Source organism: Gracilinanus agilis, chromosome 6, assembly GCF_016433145.1.
Source record: "Gracilinanus agilis isolate LMUSP501 chromosome 6, AgileGrace, whole genome shotgun sequence".
In the NCBI taxonomy this organism is placed as follows: Eukaryota; Metazoa; Chordata; class Mammalia; order Didelphimorphia; family Didelphidae; genus Gracilinanus; species Gracilinanus agilis.
In genome coordinates this window covers 198328621-198353920 of record NC_058135.1, presented here as the reverse complement: position 1 = coordinate 198353920, position 25300 = coordinate 198328621, and the positions used below count along the sequence as shown (strand labels likewise).

Sequence of the window (25300 nt, the reverse complement as noted above, 5' to 3'; positions counted from 1 at the left end):
TAAAAGTGCATAAAATAGGACATGAATCAGACTTTTAAATAGAATACAATCTAAGATCAATGTTGTTAGTGTATATACAGGAAACAATCCAAGCAAGAAAACGGAATGAGCCAAGGACATTGATGGGAATGAGCATGTTATTTTATGGATACATAAAGGAGTATGAATGAAGTAAAGTGTTCATTTTGGATAACAGTGAGAAATGGAGTTGGGAAGGTAAAACAACATTATGAGAACCTTGAAATTTAGATTGAGTACTTTAGCTGTATTATAATTAGTTAGGAAACATTATCTTTAGGTACAGGTATTACATGGTAAAATTTGTCTTGTAAGAAGAATAATAAGGCATGAGTATGGATGATGGATTGAAGAGACCAGAAACAGAAAGAAGAGTTTGTAGTTGATAAAGTAAGCCAGCATGACTTGATGAGGAACTGGGACCACATATAATGGCAGTGAGAAGAGAAAAGAAATGGAATCAGGTCTATGAGTTGCCTTTTCACTTCTAGCCTGAGTGAGATGGGAAGAAGAAGAAGAAGAAGAAAGAAGAAGAAGAAAGAAGAAGAAGAAAGAAGAAAGAAGAAAGAAGAAAGAAGAAGGAGAAGGAGAANAGAAGAAGAAGAAGAAGAAGAAGAAGAGGAAGAAGAGGAAGAAGAGGAAGAAGAGGAAGAAGAGGAAGAAGAAGAGGAAGAAGAGGAAGAAAAGGAAGAGATAGTAGTAGTAGTAGCAGAAGCAGCAACAACAACAGCAGCCATAGTAGTAGTGGTACTGCTAGTTGTAGCAGCAGTAGTAGTCATTGTAGTGGTGGTTGTAGTAATAGTAGTAGTAGTAGTAGTAGTAGTAGTAGTAGTAGTAGTAGTAGTAGTAGTAGTAGTAGTAGTAGTAGTAGAAACTTGAATAATAGTCATTTATAGTTGATCTTTGAACATACAATTTCTGAAGAATGCTAAATATGGAATGTAGATTAAAAAAATTAACGGAATAATCAAATGGGGGGAAAGGCAAGCGATGTGACAAGCTTTTGGAAATAGTTAAAGGATCAGCAGAAGATACATGGAACCAAATCCCACTTTTAACCTTTAATAGTTGTATGAAAATTATAAAAATCATTAAATCTTGCCAATTCTGTTTTCTCATCTATAAAATTGTGATAATATGATATTTATATCTTGGCATTATTAAGAAAAAGAAATCAAACAGTACATGAAATGCTTTCTAAAGTAAAGCATTAGAAAATGTTTATTATTTTATTATCCTTTATGTAAATGATGAGCCATTTGAGAGACAGAAACATTGAGTATTAGAGAAGGTTGAAAATATGACCAGGACCAAGGTTCCTCAGGAGTGGGAATCAAGAAAATACTTTGGACAACTGGGAAAGGCTGTGAGAAAGGGAGAATAGCTGTAGAAAGAGATACATGAGGTGATAATGACAGATTGATAGTATTTCATTCTATAAATACTTCCATATGCTTTGGTCTGTAGTTCTCTTTTTGGTGATTTGTGGGCTTTGCACAATGATGGAATTCAGTAATATAAAATTATACAAATTAAAATATGTCATACTTGGTTTGGTATTATGCTTCTGATTCCTGTTCAATAGACTTTTTTTTCTTCTCAAGTTTGCCATGAATAAGAGTATTCAAGTCTCATTTCAATATTATTTGATGCTTTTGAAGACAATAATTAGCTTTGAAATTTATTAGTTCACATTTCTCTAAATTGAATAATTCATATTCCTTTAGTCATAATTACTTTGTCTCTTTTTTCTTTTCCAATGAAGGGCCTACAGCCTAGGTAATATTGTCTGATCTTCATGGAAATCTTTTGGATATCAGGGACACTACTTGACCAGTGCATCTGTGTAGACATTTTATTGTGAATTCAAAATCACTTACTATACTTCTGCCTTCAGGCTATACTAACTCTTCCTCTGTTTCTTTGAAGTCTTTTCTTTTAACAAGACCGGTTCTTCCCTGATCTATCGTTATTTTTTTTCTTTCATATAATATAATATCTCCCCTTCTTCAAATATTATTTGTCATTCTTGTCCCCTCCTTTGACCCACAGAATCTCCATTCAGTTGCCTTTATGAATGAAATATAATGATAGCACTGTGTAAATCAGATTAAATCTTCACTTTGAAGATGCACGTTCGGCACTGAGTATTTTGAATAATTATATCTACTTCTAGACTAAGGCATCATTTTTCCATTTACCAAGTAAGCACTAAAAAATATCTTAGCAGTTAGTTAAGGTGCCATTTGCCCAAAAGAGTTAGTGGGCTCTGAATTTATAACACAGTGTATTCCTGAAATATATTCCATTTATTTGTTATTTCACAGTGAATTTTTTTTGTAACAAATTTAAATTCCATCCTAAATATTCAAACAAGATGCTAGCTCACACAGCTATGGAAACCAAATAATGTTTTTTTTTCTTTTCCTTAAATTTAACTTGGTATGAAAGATATTTTCAGTGAATGTTCAGCTTTAGTCTCAATTTGCCTTTGGCATTTAAGTACATTTGATAAAAAGTTTTGAATAAATGCATTGAACTCTGTGGATTTTGGAATCTATCGAAAATAGGCATGATTAACCAATCATTTTAAAAGTAAAAAATGGGTAACCACTCACAAAAATTAGCAAGTTTTGCATTAATTTGATATTTCTAATCAGAAGATTTGTGAATGTGACACCATTCTATAAATTTCTGTTATTTTGATATAATTGTGGTCAGTTATATCAGAGGTGTCAGACTCAAGATTAGATGGCACAAGCAGTAGAAGGAACCAGCTTAAAATTTAATTGGGAAATGGTTAACAGAACAAATAAATAAAAATACAATACAATGTAGATAGTTTCTGAGGTTGTTTTTATTTTTAAAAAGGTCAATATTAATGAAAATAACATAAACCAATAATTGAATATTTTGAAGTAATTTAACAATTTTTGAAATAGAATAAAAGAGAATTCTGTGGTCTAATTCTATTATTTTCTAAACTAATCACTAGATGAGAATGTACAGCATACTTTAACATTAAAGCTATACTTTCCAGGTGATATTAATGGAAATTATTTTTCTTATTTATTTTTAACTGGCTCATATATATATATAAAACATATTTGAGTGATACATGCATATGTGTGTGGCATATATATGTATATGTACATATATATGCCCTGTGGTTGCAATTAATTTGATTTCATACTCTGGCAAAAATCAAATTCATTGTTCTCCCAAAATATATAAACATGTATGAAACATGGGCACATAATATATTCCCTCAGAAGATAGGGCATTTAAAAAGTATGTGTGGATATGTATAATATGTATATTACATATGCATATAAATTAAATATATGTACATATATAATTAACTTTCTAGAATATGTAAAAATAATTTAGAAATTATTTCACTAGGGAAAAAAGTTTTCAGGTTAAAAAAATACATACTTTCTATTATTATCTTTTTGCCAAATAGGAACATGAAAATAAGATTTCCATCCTCATTTATGCTAAAAAACAACCTGCTTTTTGTTAAAACTGGATACCCTTGGGAATAGAGGAAAGAAATTTAAATGCTTTTTGCCTCATTTCCCCCAACATGGATAAAAAAGGTTTGATTTGTTCATACTTCTTGAGAATAATACAAGAGTTTGTCAGCAAAAGCCAAGTTCTCTGCTTCTTAGAAAAAAGTAGATTGAATGAGTGTTTATAACACTATAGAAAAAAATAATATAAAAAGAGAATAAAATTAGATTCTCTAGAAGGCAATATTGTGGAGGAAACATTAGATTTAGAGTCAGAATACCTCAATTTAAATCATTTTCTCTTTTCCTTTCTTTGTCTAATTTACCTATCTGTAAAACAGATAATATCTTCTACACATCTAAATGTGTTTTCCCAAAGAAAATGTTTTTGTAAAGCATTAGACCTTGGATTGCTGAGCGTGACAATTAAGTTCCCAGCGACTCAATCCTTGCTACATCCCAGATAGATCCTCCCTTCTGTAGCCACCACTCTCTTGAGTGTGTTGCCTCCCTCTATTGAAATAAAAGGTCCTTGAGGTCAGAGATTATCTCATTTTGGTATGCCTGTCCCTATGGTCTTGACAAAGTGTTGTTCAGTCATTTCAAACATGTCTGATTCTTCATGGCCCCTTTAGGGTTTTCTTAGTAAAGGTACTAGAGTGATTTGCCATTTCCTTCTCTGGCTCCTTTGACAGATGAAGAAACTGAGGCAAACAAAATCAGGTTACTTGCCAGGGTCACACAGACAGTAAGTGCCTCAGGCTGGATTTGAATTTTGGTCTTCCTGATTTTAGGTCTAGTACTCTATCCAGTGCTACCTACTTCTCCCCTTCACAATCCCCAGCTCAGCCCCCAAGAAGGAATCAAGAGGGAAAGAGAAGAAAAAATTTACAGGCAGTGATTTGATATGTGTATCAGTGACAATTAAAGCAGTTCCTTGAGTAGGTAACCAAAGGGAACAGATGAGGACTAAAGGAATAAACTTAAAAGAGATGCGGGAGAGAGAGAAGACAAGGCAGCCTTAACGGATACAAAGAAAGAGTAGATCCAGAGGTAGGAAAAAAATACAGAGTAGGAAGTTCTTTTGAGAACCGAGTGGAGAGAGGGCAAGAGATCATTTTGAAAGGGTCAGTCTCATAGAAATGTCAAAGAAGACAAGAATTAATGAAAGGTCATTACATTTGATGATTAGGAGGTCAGTGATGAATAAACATTTTCATAAAGTTATAGAGGTAGAAGTAGCTCAATGTATTATGTAGTAAGGAAGAGGAGATGACCATATCATTATTTCTGTTAGTGTGACCAATGTTCATCCAGGTGTATTTATTACACCAGATAAAATGAGGTTTTCCACATGTATAAGAGAACATTGTAGAAAAGAAAGAATCTCTTTTATGTAAAATTTAATTTTCTTATTAAATATATAATAAATATAATAGATCAATTTGGGACCTGCCATGATGTTCTGTGATTATTTCTGGACTTCCCATATATTCTTTTGTTTATATTTTTTTTGAAAAATATTGCAATGACTTCTTTTTATTTTTTTGGAAGAACTATCCTATCATTAACCCCTTTCTCCCCACCTCCTCAACTGGAAAAAGTTTTTTATAAAACTTTGTAGCAAATATTCAAAATCAAGGAAAATAAATAAACATTTTGACTAGTCTAAAAATGCATTTCTTATTGTGCTTCTTGAATCTTTATCTTCTCTATCAGGAGATAAACACCATGCTTCATCATCTGACCTCTGAAATTAGATTGATAATTACTCTTATAGTTCATTTAAAATCTACCTATTAATATAATTTGATCTCTTATCTTTTAGGGAAGAAATCTTATTCTTAAAATTTTTAATCAGTTCTTTATTTTTGTTGGAAAGGAGACTTTTATCAAGGGAATTTGTTCAAAAATATTTTGTCCAGTTAGGTATTTCCCTTCTAAATTTCACTGCTTTTGCTTTGTGTGTACATAAAAAAAAATAAACACAAAAAAAAACCTTTTAAAATTTGTGTAATCAAAATAGTGCATTTAATCTTCTGTGACTCTCTCTATCCCATCCTTATTTGGCCTTGAGTTATTTCCCTCTCCATGGTTCCAAAATGCATTTCTTACTTTCTCCTCTAATATATGATGGAAATTTTATATCTGAGTCATATATTCATTTGGAGTTTATCTCAGAATATGTGAAGCGTTAGTCTACACCTAATTTCTGGTAGACTCTGAGATTTTCTTCTACATATCTTGTTTATATATAGTTGTTTCATTTTGTCCCTGTAAGTAGGCAGAAATACTGGAGGGAAGAAACTGTTTTTGTCTTTTTTTTATCCCTAAATCTTAGCTCAGTGCTTGACACACAATAAGTGCTTAGAAATGCTTCTTGACTATTAGGTCTTAGATTTCTGTCTTTTCTTTCTTTCAAAGAGTTTTCTCTTTCACTCTTTCCTTTAAATTATCTCTTATTTTCAGCCAGTAGCTAAATTCTAGCTTGTCATCCTCTCATTATCTCATATCATTGGAATGGCATTCACATATGAATCACTTAACAGAGATGGCATAGATAATAAAGAGAAAGGTCATGAGGTTCTGAAATAAGGTACTAGCCATGGGACATATAAAGGAGGAAAGCTTTAAAAGATTTTGTGGAGGTAGAATCAAGAAGATTTAGCAACTGATGTGACATGAGTGTGCAGGTACAAGTGATAGTAAATAAATTAAGATCATTTTGTGGTTGCAAACCAAGGTAACTAGATGACTGGTAGGGAGTTGAGGTAAGAAACATTAGAAGCAACAGGTATGGGGATAAAAATGAGTTCCTTTTTTGGAAACAGAGAGTTTTAATGTCCTGTGGATTGTCTGGGTGTAAATATAGAGCAGGCTTTTGGTGACTTCCAAAATGAGGGTGTTACACTGGATCAGCTGTGATAAACTCAAATAGAAAAAGTCCTGTTAGCCACATGATGACTTAGAAAACAATAAATTTAGCATCATGTATTTCATCCTACTTTTGTTTAATTTGTTTAACATATGCTACTTATGTTTTAATTTGATTCTATTAGCATTGAGAGTTTTGTGGGCAATGGAGACCACTACTTTGACACCTCTGGACTAGATGACCTCTGTGTTTCCTTTTAGTTCTAAATCCCAGTATCTTGAATAATCTTCTTAACAAGCAAAAGAGTATTGATTCTACTTGTCCAAATAGAGAATGTGAAAAACAAATTAAGATAAGAGTATAGACAAGGGCATAATTAAAAATAACCTTTGTAAAATTCTTTTGAAAGAATCTATGTATACCTGCACACATTCATTCATTCAATACATTTCCCAAATTTCGGTTGTAAGCTCTGTGAAGCCTGGGATAAGATATTATTATTTTTTATATTCCCCACAATACCTAAAATTAATTAATTTATTCAATGACCATTTAAGTGCTTTTAAGTGTATCTTCCTGATCTAGAGGAAGATATGTATATAATTAAGGCACCATTCCTACCTTTTTGAATCTTATAATCTATTAAAACCATGTAGACTTACAAGATAATAAATATGTTGAATGAATGCAAGAGGCTTTGGTGTCATTTAAAATAAATTGAAGCCTTATTTTTAAAAGTAGATGTCATAATTCTGGGGTCATAACAATAAAAAGTATGTAGAATCAATTTTGGAAACTAATTATGAAAACAGCTCTAGCATGGGAAAAAATGAAATTCTAGATTTGAAATTACCCCCTTATAACTTGAATGAGGGTGATATAGTTGAAATAGCAATGCACTTGAATTTAGGAAATTGGGATTTTAATACCAGCACTTAATTCTTGATAGCCATGTAACCATGATTTATCTAATCTATTAAATAGAGTTCACACTGTTTCATAGAATAAAAAAGTAGAAGGAACTCTGACTGAAACAACTCATCCTTGAACTAGCAAAGTCAAACAACTGTTAAAAAGAGTATGTTTTGTAAGCTATTAAGCACTATATAAATGAAAATAGTTATTAAAGTAGTAAGTATTTATTAAGTACTTATTTTACACAAAATACTGTGCTGGCACTAAAGATATAAATATTTTTAAAAGGTACATTCCTTGACATTCAGGAGCTTATATTCCACTTGAAAAAGGGCTTGGACAGTAAAAATAAATGTGATATTGAATTTGTCCAAGTTGTTACTGTATTTTATTTATAAAAGTAACTACAATAGGGTTGGAGGATGGTAAAAGTCATCATTTAAAATGGAAGGGGTACCTTTGTTTTTGGAAAATGGAACAGGGCAAATTTTTAAGTTATTAATAAATTCTTCTTATAAGTCAATCTAGGAAAATATTTTCAGGGGGAAACCAAGGAGAATAGCTCAAGAAATTAATTGAGGATCTGTCCAGGTCAATTATTCCTCAATTAACAAACATTTTTGTAATCCTGGGTATTCATCAGTTTGATCATTTAACAGATTATTATTAAATATCTATGACTTGGGAGAGAAGAAAAAATTAAGATACACCCCTGACTTCAATGATCTTACAAATAGATTCACAATATAATACAATTTAATGCCAAAATAGAAATAACAATACTATAAAATATGAAGATACTCAATGAGTTTACAAGAGGTATAAAGAAAGTACCAGGTCTGGTTGGAGAAGGGATAGAGCACGGGACATCTTCAAAAGGGAAAAGATGAGGGAATTCAGAAGCATTGAATTCTTTCAGTTAAATCAGTTCAATCAAGAAATTGGTAAAAAAGATTTGTGTAATTATTTAAATTTATTTAATTTATGATTATGATTATTTACTGGTTGATTTGATAAAAAAAGTATTATTTAATGAAATGGATTTATACAAACATAGCTAGAAGTTCTAAAAACTTATGTCCAATAATTTTTACAGTTGTTATCAGAACCTTGTCAAATTCTTTCATTTTTAAAAGACATCATATATATTCTGTATATTATTTGCTGTTTAGTAGAGCACACAGTTAAAGATATGAGTTACTTTTTTTCTACTGAATAGTTGAGCTATGTTGGACATATTATTTCACCTTCTTGGGCCTTTATTTTTTACCCTATAAATGAGTTGGACTCAATGATCTCTAAAGTCAATATTAATGGTTAAAAATTATGTGAAGGGCATTTATGAGTTTATTTGTGCATGTGTGTGACCATGATGATGAGCATAGAAAGATTATAAGATTATAAAATTACAAATGAAAGAAACCATAAAGGTCACTTGACTCAGTTATTTATTTCATACATAATTAAACTGCCAGAGAAGTTAAGTGGTTTGCCCAGTCATACAGGTGGTGCACTGGCAGACCTGGGATTCGAGGCCAGATGCTCTTGACTTCACACCTTGAGCCCTGGCCACTTCCAGGAAGGACTGATACTAAGAAACACTCTATTTACTAGCCAAAAAAAACAAAACAAACAAAAAAAAACACAAAAAACAACCCTCAACACACAGTAACAAACACCATTTTGTGACTTGGTTATTTGTATCCATTACTTCTAATGGATACTGATTATTAGGCTTTGGGGAACACTTTAATTTAGATTCAGATATGTTCAATCATTAAAAAAAAAACAACTAACAAGGAAATTCATTTTTAAAAAAATAAACCAATTATCTCAGTATTTGATTTAAAAAATTTAGTCCATATGCAATCTTAGAGAATGTTGACAATGTTGTAAAAGCAATTCAGGGTGCAAATATTAACTAAAACATTAGGGGTGTTAATGATGTCCATAATCAACAGAAGACTTTAAATCTCAAAAGAATTACACTTGAAAATACATTTGGTTGTGTTATGTACAGATGAGATCACAGATTTGAGTGGAGTTCTTTTGTTGTTAAAATTAGAAGCAACATTCCTTAAGAGTAAGTACTTCAGAAATACTTTGTATAATTGCCTGGAGATTCCCTGAAGCAAAAGGAACATTGCAGCTCCCTTCCTTTCAAAGGACTGGCAGATGTTACCTATGATGAGAAATGTGTTGGCTACACATAGATGTTCCTGAGATTCAGAAGCTGGAGAGAATCCCCCCGCAGAAATCTATTTTCTGCTCTCTGACAGCTGTTTTTGCCATTGACTTTAAAGGCAGATGGGGAAAATGCAGAGAAGAGCTGTGAGCTTTATTGCCATGCATAATCAGCATCTGTGCAGTGTGTTACACACACATCACAGTGCTCACACTTTTTGTCTGTGTTGTGAAAACTCTTCCAAGCTTCCAAAACGATCTCTAAAATAAGCAAATACCACATTTTTAGCCATGCAGGTCATTTAAATTAAAGTCTATCTTGATAGTATGCATGTGGATATATATACATGTATAATCTCATAACTCAGTTGTGAATAAAAATAAATTGAAAATGAATAGGAAAATACGTGCCACTGCATAAATGTTTAGTTTCTAATTCAGAATTTTAATTGATTCTTATTCTGAGACTTCCTTATCACATTACGTATAAACAGGAATATAGAATGCAGAATGTTTAAGTATATTTTAAGTACTACAGATCTGACATGTCAAAGTTATATTATACAGTATGTCAGAACAATTTAATTAGAAAAAATATTGACTAGCATACATCAGAATGAAAGCTAATGAACTGAAAGTCATTTAAAATGAATGAGAATTGTCTAATGTCTTGGAAATTTGTCAATGCTAGTCAGCATCTTTGGTTACCAAATTATGTCCTAAGTTATAAATTTAAAAGATAAAAAATGTAAGTGATCACAATTAACTACTGGGAAATATATGCTATATCGCAGTACTTATATCACTAGGGAAGAGTCAAATGTTCAAAGAGAGATTTTTAAAGGAATAGGTTCTGGAAGTGAGAGCTACACACAGTAATGATGTCTCTAAATACAAGTATAAAGACATGGAAGAACACCAGTTGTCACCTGATTAGAAGAGGAAAGAATAATCCATTTTTGGTAATAACTATTGAGAGTCTCTTAGGATGGAAATATCTTTGAGAGAAATCATAGAAACTGACGTGAATTAGTTTTACTTCATTACTAAAAGTCTGAAATTAGTAACAAATACAATCCAAAAATTTAAAAAAAAAAGTTGAGAGAGAGGTGGAAGGTGTATCTGTGAGAAATAGAATTGGAGTGCATTTGGAAAGAAGAGAATTTTCTTTCCTGGGTGAAATTTTGAAGGAATTTTATTTTACCAAATTTTACTTTTTTTTTACCAAATTCTTTCCAATGTGGTCATATATCATATAATTTTAATCTAAAATTTCATTAGTTTTAAGAAGAAACTGAAGCCACTTATTTGTTATTTTATACCATTATGATAAAATATTTTTTTGAAACTCACCTGAATATATCAACAGGATGAAAAGCCTATGTCCATTGTCACATGAGATGATATCGTAGTGGGTGATTTTTCAGCTCCTTTCCTTTTTTTCCCCTTTGCTCAGTTGACTAAATTCATGTTCATCTAAAAGCTCAAAATATTCAAACTTCCATGAAGGAATAGCACATATGAGGCTTTTAATTATGGTGGATTTTGTCAGAAGCATGCAAATTTATTTTAGACATTACTCTATCGGTTTTAGTGACCCTGGCATGTATTTAATTAGATTTTTCACGGAACGATGGATACAAATTTGCACTCAGAAATTCAGCAGATTCTAGGCAGATAAGGAAGAAGATTAGAGGATAACAGAGCTGGAAAACATGAATTTGCTTTGCTTCCTTTGTGAACAAAGTGGAATACCCAACGGTTTTTCTTCTATATTTATATAAATTGATTCACCATTACCTTCTCCATTTTATGGTAGGCTGTCTTATGAAATGAGATGTTTACACTGGTATTAGTTAGTCAAATAGATATTTATATTTTTCCACTGTTAGTAAAACCCTTTATACAGAAGGACTTAAGAGTTTATCCCAGAACAGTATATTTGTCTATGAACTGTGCACTAAAAGGGAAAAGTTAATTCTCTTAATAATATTCAAAATATTATGCTTAGTATCTGTCAATGATCACATACTTTTCCTCTTTTCAAAATATGCATGCCTTTGAACAAAGGATCTATTACATATACACTCAGACCCAGCTCCTCTTTGCTCTCATTATTTGACCAGATTTAGGATAGAAATGGTGAAAGTAACTTGCTGAAAGATATTTGTGACTTATTGGTTACCCTCATCTTAATATTATGTTAACTTGAATGAGAAATAGAGCAAAGATCAGGGTAACTTCATTGTACTATGAAAGAAAAAAAAAAGGATGATCTAGCAATCCATCGATTTTGAAAAGTTGTTTATTTGAAAGATTAATGTAAATTGTCAGTGATATAGGATCACTAAATCCTTTAGTTTTTAAGCCCTGTGACAAGAAACCAATCCAACTACAGTCTGGCTCATTGTTGTTCTGCTTAATTTTTATAATGAACTAAATAGATGAAAATAACCTTTAGAAATTATTTCAGGCATGAACTGAGCTAAAAACCATATGCCCCCATGAATTCCATTTAAACTAGCAAAATATGAAACTGTAAAATGATCCAAATCTCAGTACTGTATGTAATTAGAGCTTTAGAAGTCTCTCTATTTTTTTTTTTGCTATTTTATAAGACATACATAAATAACCCAGGTGCATAAGTCCAGATTTTCACATTATTAAGTCAAATTTCTTGTCTCCCAGGGCAATTTCTGAATCCTTAGGTACCTTCATAATCATGGGAAAATTTCCAGTGATTCATGGAATTATCATTTTACAACCTGTTTCTCATGGAAAAAATTTCACCAGAAACAAAACAAATATCCTGAATAGAATATTCCTTTTGTCAAACATTTTTATACTGAATTCATGATTACCCACCTGAAGAAATCTGTATAAAGCCATAAACTTCCAAAATATCCCTCCAATAACCGTTGCAAAAAAGGGTGATTTTTTTGCCCATGAAATTCCTAGAATTTCTAAGTTGGTGCCTTTAAAGATTATTTCAATTTTCTTATTATTGTTATTGTTTGGTTGTAATGATGAAAGAAAATTAATGTCATCAGAACCATGGCTAGGAATTTTTTTTACACAGGGCAAGGACCATAAGTTGTACTCATAGTTTAATAGATTTCTTTGTGTTCTGTTGGTAAAAAAAATTTGAGTGTGGTTTTTAGTTACTATTTGCTTGGAAAGATTTTTGAAGAGAATCATCCAAAATTCCTTGGAAGCAGATTTTGTCCCTTTCTACTAAATGTTGCTAAGAGATTGGTGACATAGGACTTGGTTTTGGTAGTTTCATCCATTTTTGTAGGTGGATGAACTAATCAAAAATCAAGAAACACTTATGAAGTATTTACTATAAATGACTGGCACTCTTGTGTGGGAGTAAAGCTACAGAGTTCCTGCCATCCAGAAATTTATGTTCCAGTGAGCACTATATGACAAACACACAAATAAGTATGGTGAAATTCAGAATGTAAAGGAATAAATGAAAGATTCTGACAATGTAGGCTTAGGAAAAATTAAGACGGAAGAGATCGGTGTCATGTGGCAAAATAAAAAAAAACTTCATAGGACAAATAGCACATAAATTAGACTTGAAATAAAGGAAAGAATTTCAATAGGTAAATATGAGGAGGAAGTGTATTCTAGGCAAGGCAAACCATCTATAAATGCATACAGTGGGTGAGAGGGTATAGGACAAAATCAGAGAATAGTTGTCTAATTTATCTTGAATGTAGAGTGTGTGGAAAGTATATTAGGGGTAGATGGTGAATGACTCGTTTGCCCAGATAATGTTTGTATTTAATCGAATGCTGAGGGTCAATCACTGAAACTTCTTAAGCATGAAAGTGACACAATCAGTCATATACATTAAAATTATTTTGACAGTTGTGTGGAAAATGGATTGAAAAGGGGAAAGACTACTGGCTGGTAAACTATCTAGGAATATTACAATATTTCACTTCAGAGGTAATTAGCACTTGAAGCCTGTGGCTACAGGAGTGAAGAGGATGAGATGGTTGTGAGAGATTCTATTGAAGCAGAACCAACGGAACTTGGCAACAAAATGAGACAACCCATTTTAGTCAGTAGACTATCTGAAAACACCAGATCAACCATACTGTGGTTCATTTTACAGCCATCACAGCTGTGCCTTTCTCTCCATCATATTTGTTCTAGCTCTCATCAGCACTCACCTGATTGACTGAAAAAGCCTCCTAATTGGTCTCCTCACTGTTCCCTGAATTTTCCATTCCCATTTGCCACTACATGCTTTTCTGAGTTCTTTGTCCCCCCCCCTTCCCAAAACTGATTTTTTTCCTTACCTTTGCCTCCTTGAATACTTAACTTAATTCAAGGCTCAGCTGAGGTGATAGTTTCCACAGCAAGCCTTTCCTAATCTTTCTAGTAGTACTGTTCTCTTTTTCCTCAAATGATCTGTTTCCTTATCTTGTACCTGTCATCTCCTTCATAGGAAGATAGATGTCATTGATTTCATGGAAAGTTAGCTTTCCTTTGTTTTGCTTTTCATTCCTTGTCATAATGTGGTGACTTGCACATTGGAGCTACTTAATAAATGTTTATTTGATTGAATGAAATTAATAAGATACTTAAGCAATCTCTATGGTCATGTATTCAACTTTAAAATATCAAGTCAATGAAACAAAACAAGTGTTTGTTGAGTCCTTAAGTGTGATATCCATTCTTACTCTCAAGAAGCTTATGGACTAAGGGGGGGGGGGGAGAATTAACATATAGATTTGTTTGATTTTGATTATAAATGAAGAAGAAACTGAGAAACATGCTTTTCAACATGGGCTTAAATTGTCAAAAATGAGATCTAAGAAAAATTGAGTCAGAAGAATGGAAGATTGATTATTAAAAATCCAAGGAATAGCACAGGCAGTAGAGAAATTATGTAGTATTAAGATGTGATTAAAGATAGCAAGCTATTACAAAGAGGCAGTTTGGCTTAGTGGAAGGAGCTCTGGCTCTGGAAACAGGGAACCTCAGTTCAAATATTGCTTCTCACACTGCTGGTTATTACCTAAATATGTCATTTACCTCCCTGGACCTCAGTTTCTTCATCTAACCAATGATTCTTAGAAAAGGAAGGAAAAATGGCTGAAGCCACAGCATTTGCAATGGAAGTTAGACCAAAGACAAATCTCTCCAAAAGAAATTGCAATCCCAATAAAGAAATTTATTTCCTACCTTCTGTATATCTCTGGGATAAAGTTTTTAGGAGTATCCCTGCCCTTCTGAGATAAAAGAATAATAGACAAGATGATTTCTTCTAATTACTTTTATCCACTTCACTTGTGATTTGGCTTCAGCACTTAGTAAATTTTATGTGTGCTAGTCCACTGAGGAGTGAAACAGAAAAGGAAAGAATCAAAAGAACAACCAAAAAATTAAGGATGATGGTTCTCAAATTTTTAGAAGCTTTCACTTAAAAATTATATATATATATACATACATGTGCATATATATGTATATATCAATTGCTTTTTTAAAAAATTGAATATAGGATTAAATGATGAATTCTAATGTTACCTTTTCAGTATGGAAAAGGACACAAATTATCTGTAGTTTTCTACCTCAACTCATCCGCTTACTTATTACCATCCCATATTTTCTTCAAGAGCTAGTTTCTTCTTGAAGTCTTATCTGATCACCCCACCCTCAAAATTGTTGCACAAATGTTATTAGGTTCTAAAATCTCTAAAGACTCTTTGGGAAAGGAGTATGATAGCATTTATAGTGATCATAAATTTGGCTACTTCGTAGGGATCTGGACATGAATTATGTAAACTTAAAACTTTGTCCAACTTTAACATTATTTTCTTTTTCTTTTTTCATTATAGACGTTTAGAACAAAATTCAATCAAGGTCATCCCTCCTGGAGCTTTTTCATCATATAAAAAGCTTCGAAGAATGTGAGTTAGAAAATGCTTTGGGATTTTTTGCAATTTCTATGTGTCTTTTAAAAAATAGTCCATGTTTGTATAAAGGAACCCATCTGGGTATGGATATTTAAGACAGTTTGGCAGCTACATTATTAACTAAGATGACAGATTGCTAGCTTGCTCTTTGGCTATTCCTGGTTCATTAATATTAGCATTGTTTCATTTACCATGGATTTTTAGTAATCCATGATTAATGAATGATTTTTCACTAATGTGAATTTTTGAAGTAAAAATTTCCAAGGTTCTCTCTTTTTAAAAACAGAATCTTTGAGTACATTCTATCCTTATTTTAAAACACAAGCTTCACACAATTTATTTTATTTTTTGTAGTGTCCTGTGACCTTTTACACTCAGAATAGTATATGGAACAAGTTTTAACTTTATTCTAAAAGTGTCAAGTCGGGGCAGCTGGGTAGCTCAGTGGATTGAGAGCCGGGCCTAGAGACAGGAGGTCCTAGGTTCAAATCCGGCCACAGACACTTCCCAGCTGTGTGACCCTGGGCAAGTCACTTGACCCCCCCCATTGCCTACCCTCACCACTCTCCCACCTATAAGTCAATGCACAGAAGTTAAGGGTTTAAAATAAAAATAAAATAAAAATAAAAGTGTCAAGTAAATATTTTATGTGTAAATTTTTGTCATTTTTTCACATATCATTCTATTTTTTTTGCTACTTTTTTGAGGATCAGGTTTAATTAATATAACATAAGCTGATTTCTCATTTTAGTGACCTGAGCAATAATCAAATCTCAGAAATTGCACCAGATGCTTTCCATGGCCTGCGGTCACTGAACTCACTGTAAGTATTCTCACATCAAATATTTAATAATATTAAGGGTTGAGTAAATACTGACTTAATCTATGTCTCTTTTCTCTGTGCCTGGAGTAGGTACAATGATGCAAAATTTTGTATTTGGGCATTTCAAAAGAAAAAAATACAGTCCAATATTTTAAGTGAGAGTTAAGAAATACAACATCCTTTTACATCTACATCCTATTCCCATTTTCTCACAAGACATTTTACTTCTAAGATAGAAGGAAGAATCATTGAAAGTGTTCTACTAGCCATGACCTTGATAAAGAGTATCAAAGAGAAGCATCTTTTTGAGGTAAAGCCTCTTTAATAAAAGTGGAGGTGGAATGGTGAAAAGTAATGGGCCCATCAATTCCTAAAAAGCTTTATCACTGACTTCATAACTTTAAAGGCATTTCTGAAAGAGGACACTCATCTCTCAAAGATTAAATCCAAAGCAGCAGCTTTTGAGTAACAAAGAAACTTTCTGATGACAGATGAAATTCCTGAAACAAGTTTCATAATCACAAATCATTCCTTTTCATTTTTTAGGAACTTCCAAATTCCACAGGAAAAAAAAAACCCTGAAAACCTAAACTTATCAGTCCTAGAGACAGGAGGTCCTAGGTTCAAACCTGGCCTCAGCCACTTCCCAGCTGTGTGACCCTGGGCAAGTCACTTGACCCCCATTGCCCACCCTTACCAATCTTCCACCTATGAGACAATACACCGAAGTACAAGGGTTTAAAAAAAAGAAAAACAAAAAAAAACCTAAACTTATTTTTAAAAAATCTAAACTTTAAAGGTAGAAATTAAAATTAAGTTGATAATTTACCAGAGTTGCTACTTCAGTATTAACAAATAGATGGCTTTAAAATTATTGAGTTGTGATTCTCTGGGAAGAAAGAGAAGAGGGAATATAGTAAATATTTTTGGTGCTGTAAAAACAAATATGTCAATAAAAAATACATTTTAAAAAAGAAAACAGGTTTTATGGAAATAAGGCTGTATAATTAATTAGAATTTCAAAGAATATTAATAATAGGTAGTAACTTACTCTGATACCCCAGGGCCCTGATGAACAACAATCAATCACCAATAGAATACTTTATTTCAGACTAACCTCACAGTAGAGATTAGTGTGGCATTTTGGAAAAGTTATTTTCATTTTTAGAGGAAAGAGGAAAATAATTATTTTCAGGTGTTCACATGAGTATTTAGGAATGCTAAACCAAGCTGACCTGATGATCTAGTCTCAGGAAAGCATAGAGTAGTCACTTTGAATTTACTATTTGGCTTATTGCTGTTGACAGTAGCAGTTCAAGGAGGGACGGAATTTGGAAAAAAGAAAATCTTATATTTCCAACTCAAAAAATTGGTATGTACCTGGAGTGAGGAGTAAGTTCAATTGCAAAGTATCTGGAGGAGAGAAGGTTTTGTGTTAATAAAAAATAAAGTATGTAGTGAGCAAAAAGGCAGAATCAAGTAGTTAGTAGTTGTAGACAGCATAGATGTTATTGTAAAGTGTTCCATATTCCTTGGAGAGAATCCACCTATAAATTTAAAGAACATAGTTGTGTTGATCTGAGCCAATATTGGAATCTTCATTTATGGCACCACCTTAAGCGTTTAGCAATTTGCTTTTTATATGGATTGAAAAAAATTCTTAAAAACTAGATGAACATTTACCAGATTTCCAAAATGTCATCCTTCCTTCCTAGTAAATGGCAACATCAGCATTTAATAAGGAGGTAAGAACTCTAATACTAGAGTTATATAACAAATTTCATGTTGTATAATCTTATTTTTATTTCCTAGAATCTTCTTTTAGGCTTGACTTAATTTATCACTTTGATCCTGTGGAAATATAGTAATTTATTTTGCCAGTTCAATTTAAGATTAGAGTTTAACAACACTGGTTTAAAAAGGAATGAAAGAAAGAAATACTACATTTGTAAATGGAGCTTTTTATTCCAGCTTTACTACATTTTTCTTTTCCTTTTGAATGTGATAGCTGAAGATGCTCAGACACAAACTGAAGATGAACAATGAGCTGGGCCTTCAATTTGATAGGAGAAATAGAGTGTGCTAGAAAGCATTTGGGAAATTGTGCAGAGCATTTCGTGATTTTACCAATCCATCTTTTATATTTACGTCTCTAACACTCTCAGATTCCTTTCTCTTTTTTTGTTTATGCTTTTGCTAATTGACTTTTGCTCCAGTTTTGTTAGTATGCTCATATGTTCTGTTACTGCCAACATGATACAGCATGATGTCGTTTCTGTGAGTAAAGATTGGGAGAAAAAAACAATTTCACAGTTCCTTTTGAATCTTTAATATCTATTTCTCTGAAATTGAACATATGTTTCCTTATGGATCTCCATAACATTTTAGAATCCTACCCTTTTTCCTTATCTACATGCAAAGATTGCTAATAACCTAAAGACACTTATACATTAATTTTTCCATTTTCCTCTAGGTAACACTACACATGGCCCCCACACACACACACACACATCCTCTAATGCCTCATTTTTTGGCGGTAACACTGGAATGCCAAAGGTTGTGATAGTAAAGTATAGCTTCTAGCTGGAAATGCTTGTATCTAGTAGCCAAATATATCTAAAAACCTGTCTATAGGAATAGGAGGTTTATAGAAAGATAATTAGCTCCAGAAGGTTGGGCAATAGGAGTAAAATATATTTATTGCCAGTAATTTTTAATATAGAAATTATTGGGATGAAGTATACTATACCCACCTCACCACCAAAGATTTTATTCTCCTTCAATGTGAAAAAGTTCTAGAGACTGAAATTTTTGCTGTACAGAAAGGGAATGGACTGCATAAATACTCCTGAGGATTGGGTAGGGATAGATGATTCAGTCTTAGCATTATGTATTCTATCAAGTAGGAAAATTTACTAAATAAATATTATGATGGATTTTTACAAAAAGGATTCAACTTAATTGGGAAAACAACCCCCAAACTTCAAGTCATTTATTGTAAATGTTAATAGGGACAGGAACATGACTCGGAATTTCACTGACATAAGGAATTCTAGGATGAGGAAACTCCCTCTAAAAATTCAGGTTGGCACCTTCTCTGCAGTTTTTTGTATTAGAGAGTTGCCTGGAGTAGTGGGAGCCTAAGAGACTAGTCCAGAATTACACAGTAAATATCAGAAACAGAACTTAACCCTAGGTGTACCTATCCCTGAGGCCATATCTATACATACCATATTGCCTCTTTATGAGTAAAGTCGGGATGGGGGGCAGCTGGCTGGCTCAGTGAACACTGAGCCTGGAGTCTGGAAGTCCCAAGCTCAAATCCCGCCTCAGACACTATCTTTGTGACCCCCTGAATAAGTCCTAGAAAAGGAAATGGCAAGCCACTCCAAAATTTTTTCCAAGAAAATTCCAAATGGGGTCATGAAGAGTCAGACATGACTGACATGACTAAACAACAACATACATATTTTTACAACTATACATGCATCCAAAGGCATCTGGTCTTTAGATGTACATGTCTGTATATGTATAAAACAAACATGGAGTGACATTTGTATAGTTTTATTTCAGTACTGAATCTGTGGCTGCATCATTGACAAAACTCCCTCTAGTCTTTTGGATTCTAACGCCATCTGGGTCATCAGTGTTGCTTTCATGTGTCGCAGTGAAGACGTCATTATGTGATGGCCAGCATCTAGTAATAATGTCCCTCTTATATTAGTTAAGTTGACACCTTTTATGACAGATATAAAATCTAACCATGGGAACATGAGGTGGGTGACCTGGTCTAATTAGAGCAGAGAGTACATGATGGAGAGTAGTAGAAGAGCAGGATAGGTGAAGTGAAAAATTATACAGAAAAGGGAGTAGTTGAGGGGCTCTGAAAACCAATTAGAAGACTTTGTACTTTGCCCTAAAAGGGAAGCCGTTATTAGGAAGGCTTTGAGATGGAAGTAACATAAAGAAAATCAGTGCTTGGGGAGCCCAGACTTTAGGCTGGTAATACTGTTAATGCCACACTAGAAGCAGGGAGATAAGCCTGCATGCTGTCAGCTTAGAAAAATAGATTAAGCAGAGTCTAGAGTTGTACCTGTAACAACCTCTTTATTTCCATCTTACCAGTTTCATAGACACTCTTTTCTCCACTTGAACTCATCACTTTTTCTGCAAATTCCTTTGTGGCAATACTCCTAGAAATTAAACAGATACCTCCCTTTATACACTACTTTTTCCTTAAATTAATAGTCCTTGGTATTAGACTTAATTCATTAGACTTCATAAACATAGTTATACAATTGCAGTTACTTACATTTAAAAGAAACCAGGCATCATATACCCAAGGAAAGTCAACACACCATTAAAATAGGTCTACTCTGTTCCATTTCTTCTTTTTTTGGACACTTTTGGGCCTTTACAGGAATGGTTTTGAGAAATCTGGGCATATTTACTGAAAATATGCTTGTATTCCATTTTATCCTATAAGTGAATAGCAATGATAAATGGTGGTTAGATCACTGCAAATGTGTATAAAATATGCTTGTGTTCTGTTTTAGCCTGTAAATGAAAAGCAGTGATAAATAGTAGTCAGATCACTACAAAATGTGTAGACTCTCTGAGGATATTGATTTTTGAAATCTATTCCCTAATAGATAGCCTTCTAAATATTTTCATTTAACATACTTTTCAGCCTGTTTGCAAACACAATATCTTATCCTCACAACAACCTTTTCTGGTAAAGAAAATACAAGTTATCATCCCCATTTTACAAATGAGAAAACTGAAGAGGTAAAGATAGTTTTATGATCAAGAAAGTCAGAACTGGTAATCAGGTTTTCATATTGTTTGTAATATATCTTGATGTATTGCAGTGACATCAATTTCAAAATGATGTGCACATATTCAATGTTTGGTACTTTCTGATTTTCCTAATCATCAACTTTTTTTAATAGTGTCCTCTATGGAAATAAAATTACAGAACTTCCAAAAAGCCTGTTCGAAGGATTATTTTCTTTACAGCTTCTGTGAGTATTTGGTATTTTTTTTACTTTTAGATTTCTAAATTTATTCACAGTTCTTTGTCAGACTGAAAAATGTATATTTCCATTTGGACTTCAGAAAAATTGAGCTGAAATGGATATAGTTTAACAAAAAAGTTTAAAATAATTCTATTGTTTAAGATTGTTTGTTTGGAGAAACATTTTCATTTAACTTTAAAACTTTTCTCTGTGTGCTATCATAAATTTGTGATTTCCAGCTATTTGAACACTTTACACTTGTGCTACCCTTGCTCTTGGTCTTGTGAAACATCTCTATTTTGATTTAACAGTGACTAGAAAGGAGAGAAATATGATGGTATGTTTATCAACCTTTGTTAAAAGAATCAGCAGGAATGGCAGTGCTAAAATATACAACAATAATAGTAAAAATGATGATATGCAATAGATCATAAAGAATCAGTGGGACCTTAAGGTGTTTTTTTTTAATTTTATCTATAAATAATTGAGATAGGAAATATCTATTTATTTGATTACATACATTATCCAAACTTTACAAAGCTAAGATTAGATACTATGTTAATAAATACAGGCATGGATAGAAGCATGTAGAAGCATGAGATCTTAAAGCTGGAAAGGACTTCATCAGACATGGAGTCAACTACCCATCTAATACATAAATCCCTTCTCCTACAGCCCTAACAAGTAACAAGCCTGTTTGAATATTTATAGTTAAAGGAAGCTCCTTCCTTTTAAGGCCTCCAAATTCAACAGTTATAATAATTAGAAAATATTTGTACTGAGCCAAAATATGTCTCCTTATAATTTCTGCCTTTTCCTCTTAATTCTACCACTTTAAATAGTCAGAATAAATCTAATCCCTCTTACAGATGATAACCTTCCAAATATTTGAAGATACCAATCTTGTCCTCCCTACTTAACCTTTTAATTACAAGTATATATCTCTAGTTCATTTACTCCAAGATTTCTTAACCTCAGGTCAAGAACTTTATTTTTTAACATCTTGAATAATAACTTGAATTATATTTCAGAAAAAAACTGGTTTTCATTATAATCCTATATTTTGTATGCATTCATAAGCATAAATCTAAAAAGGAGGCCGTTGGCTTTATCTGACTGCCAAGGATCCATGACACAAAAAGTTGAAGCTTTTGCTTTAATCATTACTCATATGTAATTCCCAGCCTTGTCACTGTTATGTGAAAGAAATGCCTTCTTCCTACATATTTCAGTTTTGATGTCTCTAGATGTGGTCTAACTATGCATTTTAAAGTGTATCTCTTTTCTCTATTGTGCTTATATACTTAGTCAAATCTGTGGTGTCATTGTTTTAAGTATTTTCTCCACTGATCCAGGGTATAATCATTCCCTATTTTCTCATCTTCTCCAATTCTCATCTACATCTTTCAAGAAGTCTTTCATAGAGAATCCATCTACCACATAAACACCTGCCTCTGATACTTTTAATATCTAAAAAGCACAAATATGGTACCTCTCTATCATTGCCACCTTATGATTATTTAATGTAGTTTTATTTTATAAAAAGTATTTTCTGCCTTTACAATTTTTAAATTTTTCAAACAGTAATTTATACATTAGAAAACCATTTTTATTCTACTTGAGAATAATTCTATTTGGGAAGCTGGTTAGTATAGTCAAGAGAACTCTAAACTTTGACTCACAGGACCTGAGTTTAAATCTAGATTCTTGACACCTACTACCCATGTGGAATGGGGCACATAGCTTGAGCTTCTAGACCTTTGTTCTTCATCTATAAAACAAAGGTATTAGAGTATATTATCTTTCTTTATCCCTTTAGATACATAAAATATTGATTAAGCAATTGCTATGTGCCAGGTACTGTACTAAATGCTGTGGCTCTAAATATAAACATAGATAACATTGCCTCCCCTCAAGGAGCTTGCATTCTAAAGGAGGAAGACAATGTGTTAAGAGGGCTGGAAAGAAGAATGAGCATGGCATGGAAATGGCAGAGAAGAAAGGTGGAGATCGGGATTCTAACAAGATAAGACCAGTTAGTTATTAGTACCCAGTGTACCTCTAGGTATAGAGAGCAAAATTCAAATAGAAAAATGATGGAATTAATGGACAGAAAGGAGAGGGCATGGCTATGGGTGTAGAGGTGAAGTGATCCTATAGCAACTAAACTTTTTCTACTTTTCAACCTCTGTACAATTAATTACTTGTGTGATATAAATTTGAAATGTGCTAAAAATGGAAGTCAGAGGATCTATTGATCTATTTGAATCCAACACTAATTTATTCACTCTGTTGATAAGACATATAATCTGGGAGTCTGTTTTCATACCTATAATACGAAGATTTCGAACCAGACAGATTCTAAAGTGTCTTCTAGATCTAAATCTATGCTCCTATGCATTTTTCTTCCTATTCCCTGAAACCTCATATAACCCAAACTCATCTTTCTCTAATTTGATAGTCGTCTACACATTTATAATTTCATCCCATTAATCAAATTTTACTTAAAACTTGAAACCATCTCTGCAAATATATTACTGATATTTAGTAGAATTTCTGTAGAGAGAGTAACTCTGAGGCTAATGTCATAGCTGTTGTCTGATGCCCTTGTCCATTCCTTGCTATTGTGTCTGCCATCCACCCTCATATCATTTCCTAATATATCCCATTTGCTAATTTTTCCTTCTTTCCCTCTTCTTTTTGTTACTTGATGAATGTACTGCCTCTACCATTTCTATCTGTAACTTGTTTTTATTTGTTTGATTGTTTTGTTTTGTTTGAGGGTTGTGAGATATTTTTCAGCCTTATAGAAAAAGCAAATGATGTAAAGAACTTACAGGATCCCATAAAGAGATACAGAAAACACATTAGATGCTCGAAGGACTCGGGGGACTGCTCATAAACATTTATATAAAACATGTAAGACACTCATATAGGACATAAATTTCCCAGAAGCAATCATCTGGGGACTGATGCAAAAGAAATACTCCTTCCCGTCAGACCTGCTCCATCTGAATCATACTCTGTAATGACAGAAGAGTGGCAAAATCCAGGTCTTTTGCTTCCTTGAGTCACAAGTCCTCTTCCCTTCTTTGGTACCTGGAGACACAACTGTGATCCTCTCTTTCTCCTGAAAGTATACTATTTAGAAAAACTTTTTTCTCACTAGAAGGCTACATATCCAAAGTCTCAAACTCTGGAACTTTCGCACTTGGAATTGCTTTCAAGACAGCTACCAAGGAAATGATCACATTATTATCCAGGAAATAATTATCTAATATTTATTATATGCCAGGCACTGTGATAAGCACTTTATAATTATTATCTCATTTGATCCTAATAACTACTTGGAGAGGTAGGTGCTGTTATTGCTATTTTCTAAATGAGAAAAACTGAGGAGAACGAGGTTAAATACATATAGTAAGTATGTGAGTCTGGATTTGAACTTAGTTATTTTTCATTCTGGATCTGCAATCTCTCCATCACATCACCTAGCATTCTAGAATCATGATACTCAGAATATGTTTCCCTTTCCAAACATTGTCCATGGGCTCCATGGGTAAGCATATGCCTACATCTAACATGTATAGAGGAAAATTGATGCAATTTCCTTGTAATTCTAGCTATTACCAGTCCCTTTGAAGGAGACTCTGCATTTACAAGCCTGACCCCTCCTGACACCTGGGTCATAGATCTGCTCAGCCCTTTGAACAATGAAAAAATTATTGGTAGTTTCTATTCAGGTAGTTCATTTATAGCCCAAGCAACGGTGAACCTTATCTTTAGGACGTGCCAAATCTCCGAGTACATTTTCAAACCTGCCAAGACTAAAGAAAAGAAAAATTGTTTCTTCAGTAGTTCAGGCATGACCAAGTTAGGTATGTTTAATCGCTTGTTAGTACCTGAAGTGAAGAAATTGAGTGTGGGAGGGAGGGCAAAGTAGTGATCATATCTTCGCTTCTTCTTTTTTCCCTCATTGGCTTTTTTCATTCCTCTCCTTTGCTTTGGAGTGAGTA

General features: G+C 32.9%; 1 protein-coding gene across 6 annotated transcripts in view; it reads left to right on the top strand.

Annotated features, from left to right (window-relative positions):
- SLIT2 (slit guidance ligand 2) overlaps window positions 1–25300 on the top strand; it is a 383740-nt gene that overhangs the window by 245361 nt on the left and 113079 nt on the right. For all 6 annotated transcript variants that reach the window (XM_044681359.1, XM_044681361.1, XM_044681358.1 and 3 more), the window contains 3 exons: window positions 15366–15437; window positions 16195–16266; window positions 21219–21290. In XM_044681359.1, coding sequence (XP_044537294.1) covers window positions 15366–15437; window positions 16195–16266; window positions 21219–21290 — 216 coding nt within the window. The remainder of the gene's footprint in view (window positions 1–15365; window positions 15438–16194; window positions 16267–21218; window positions 21291–25300) is intronic.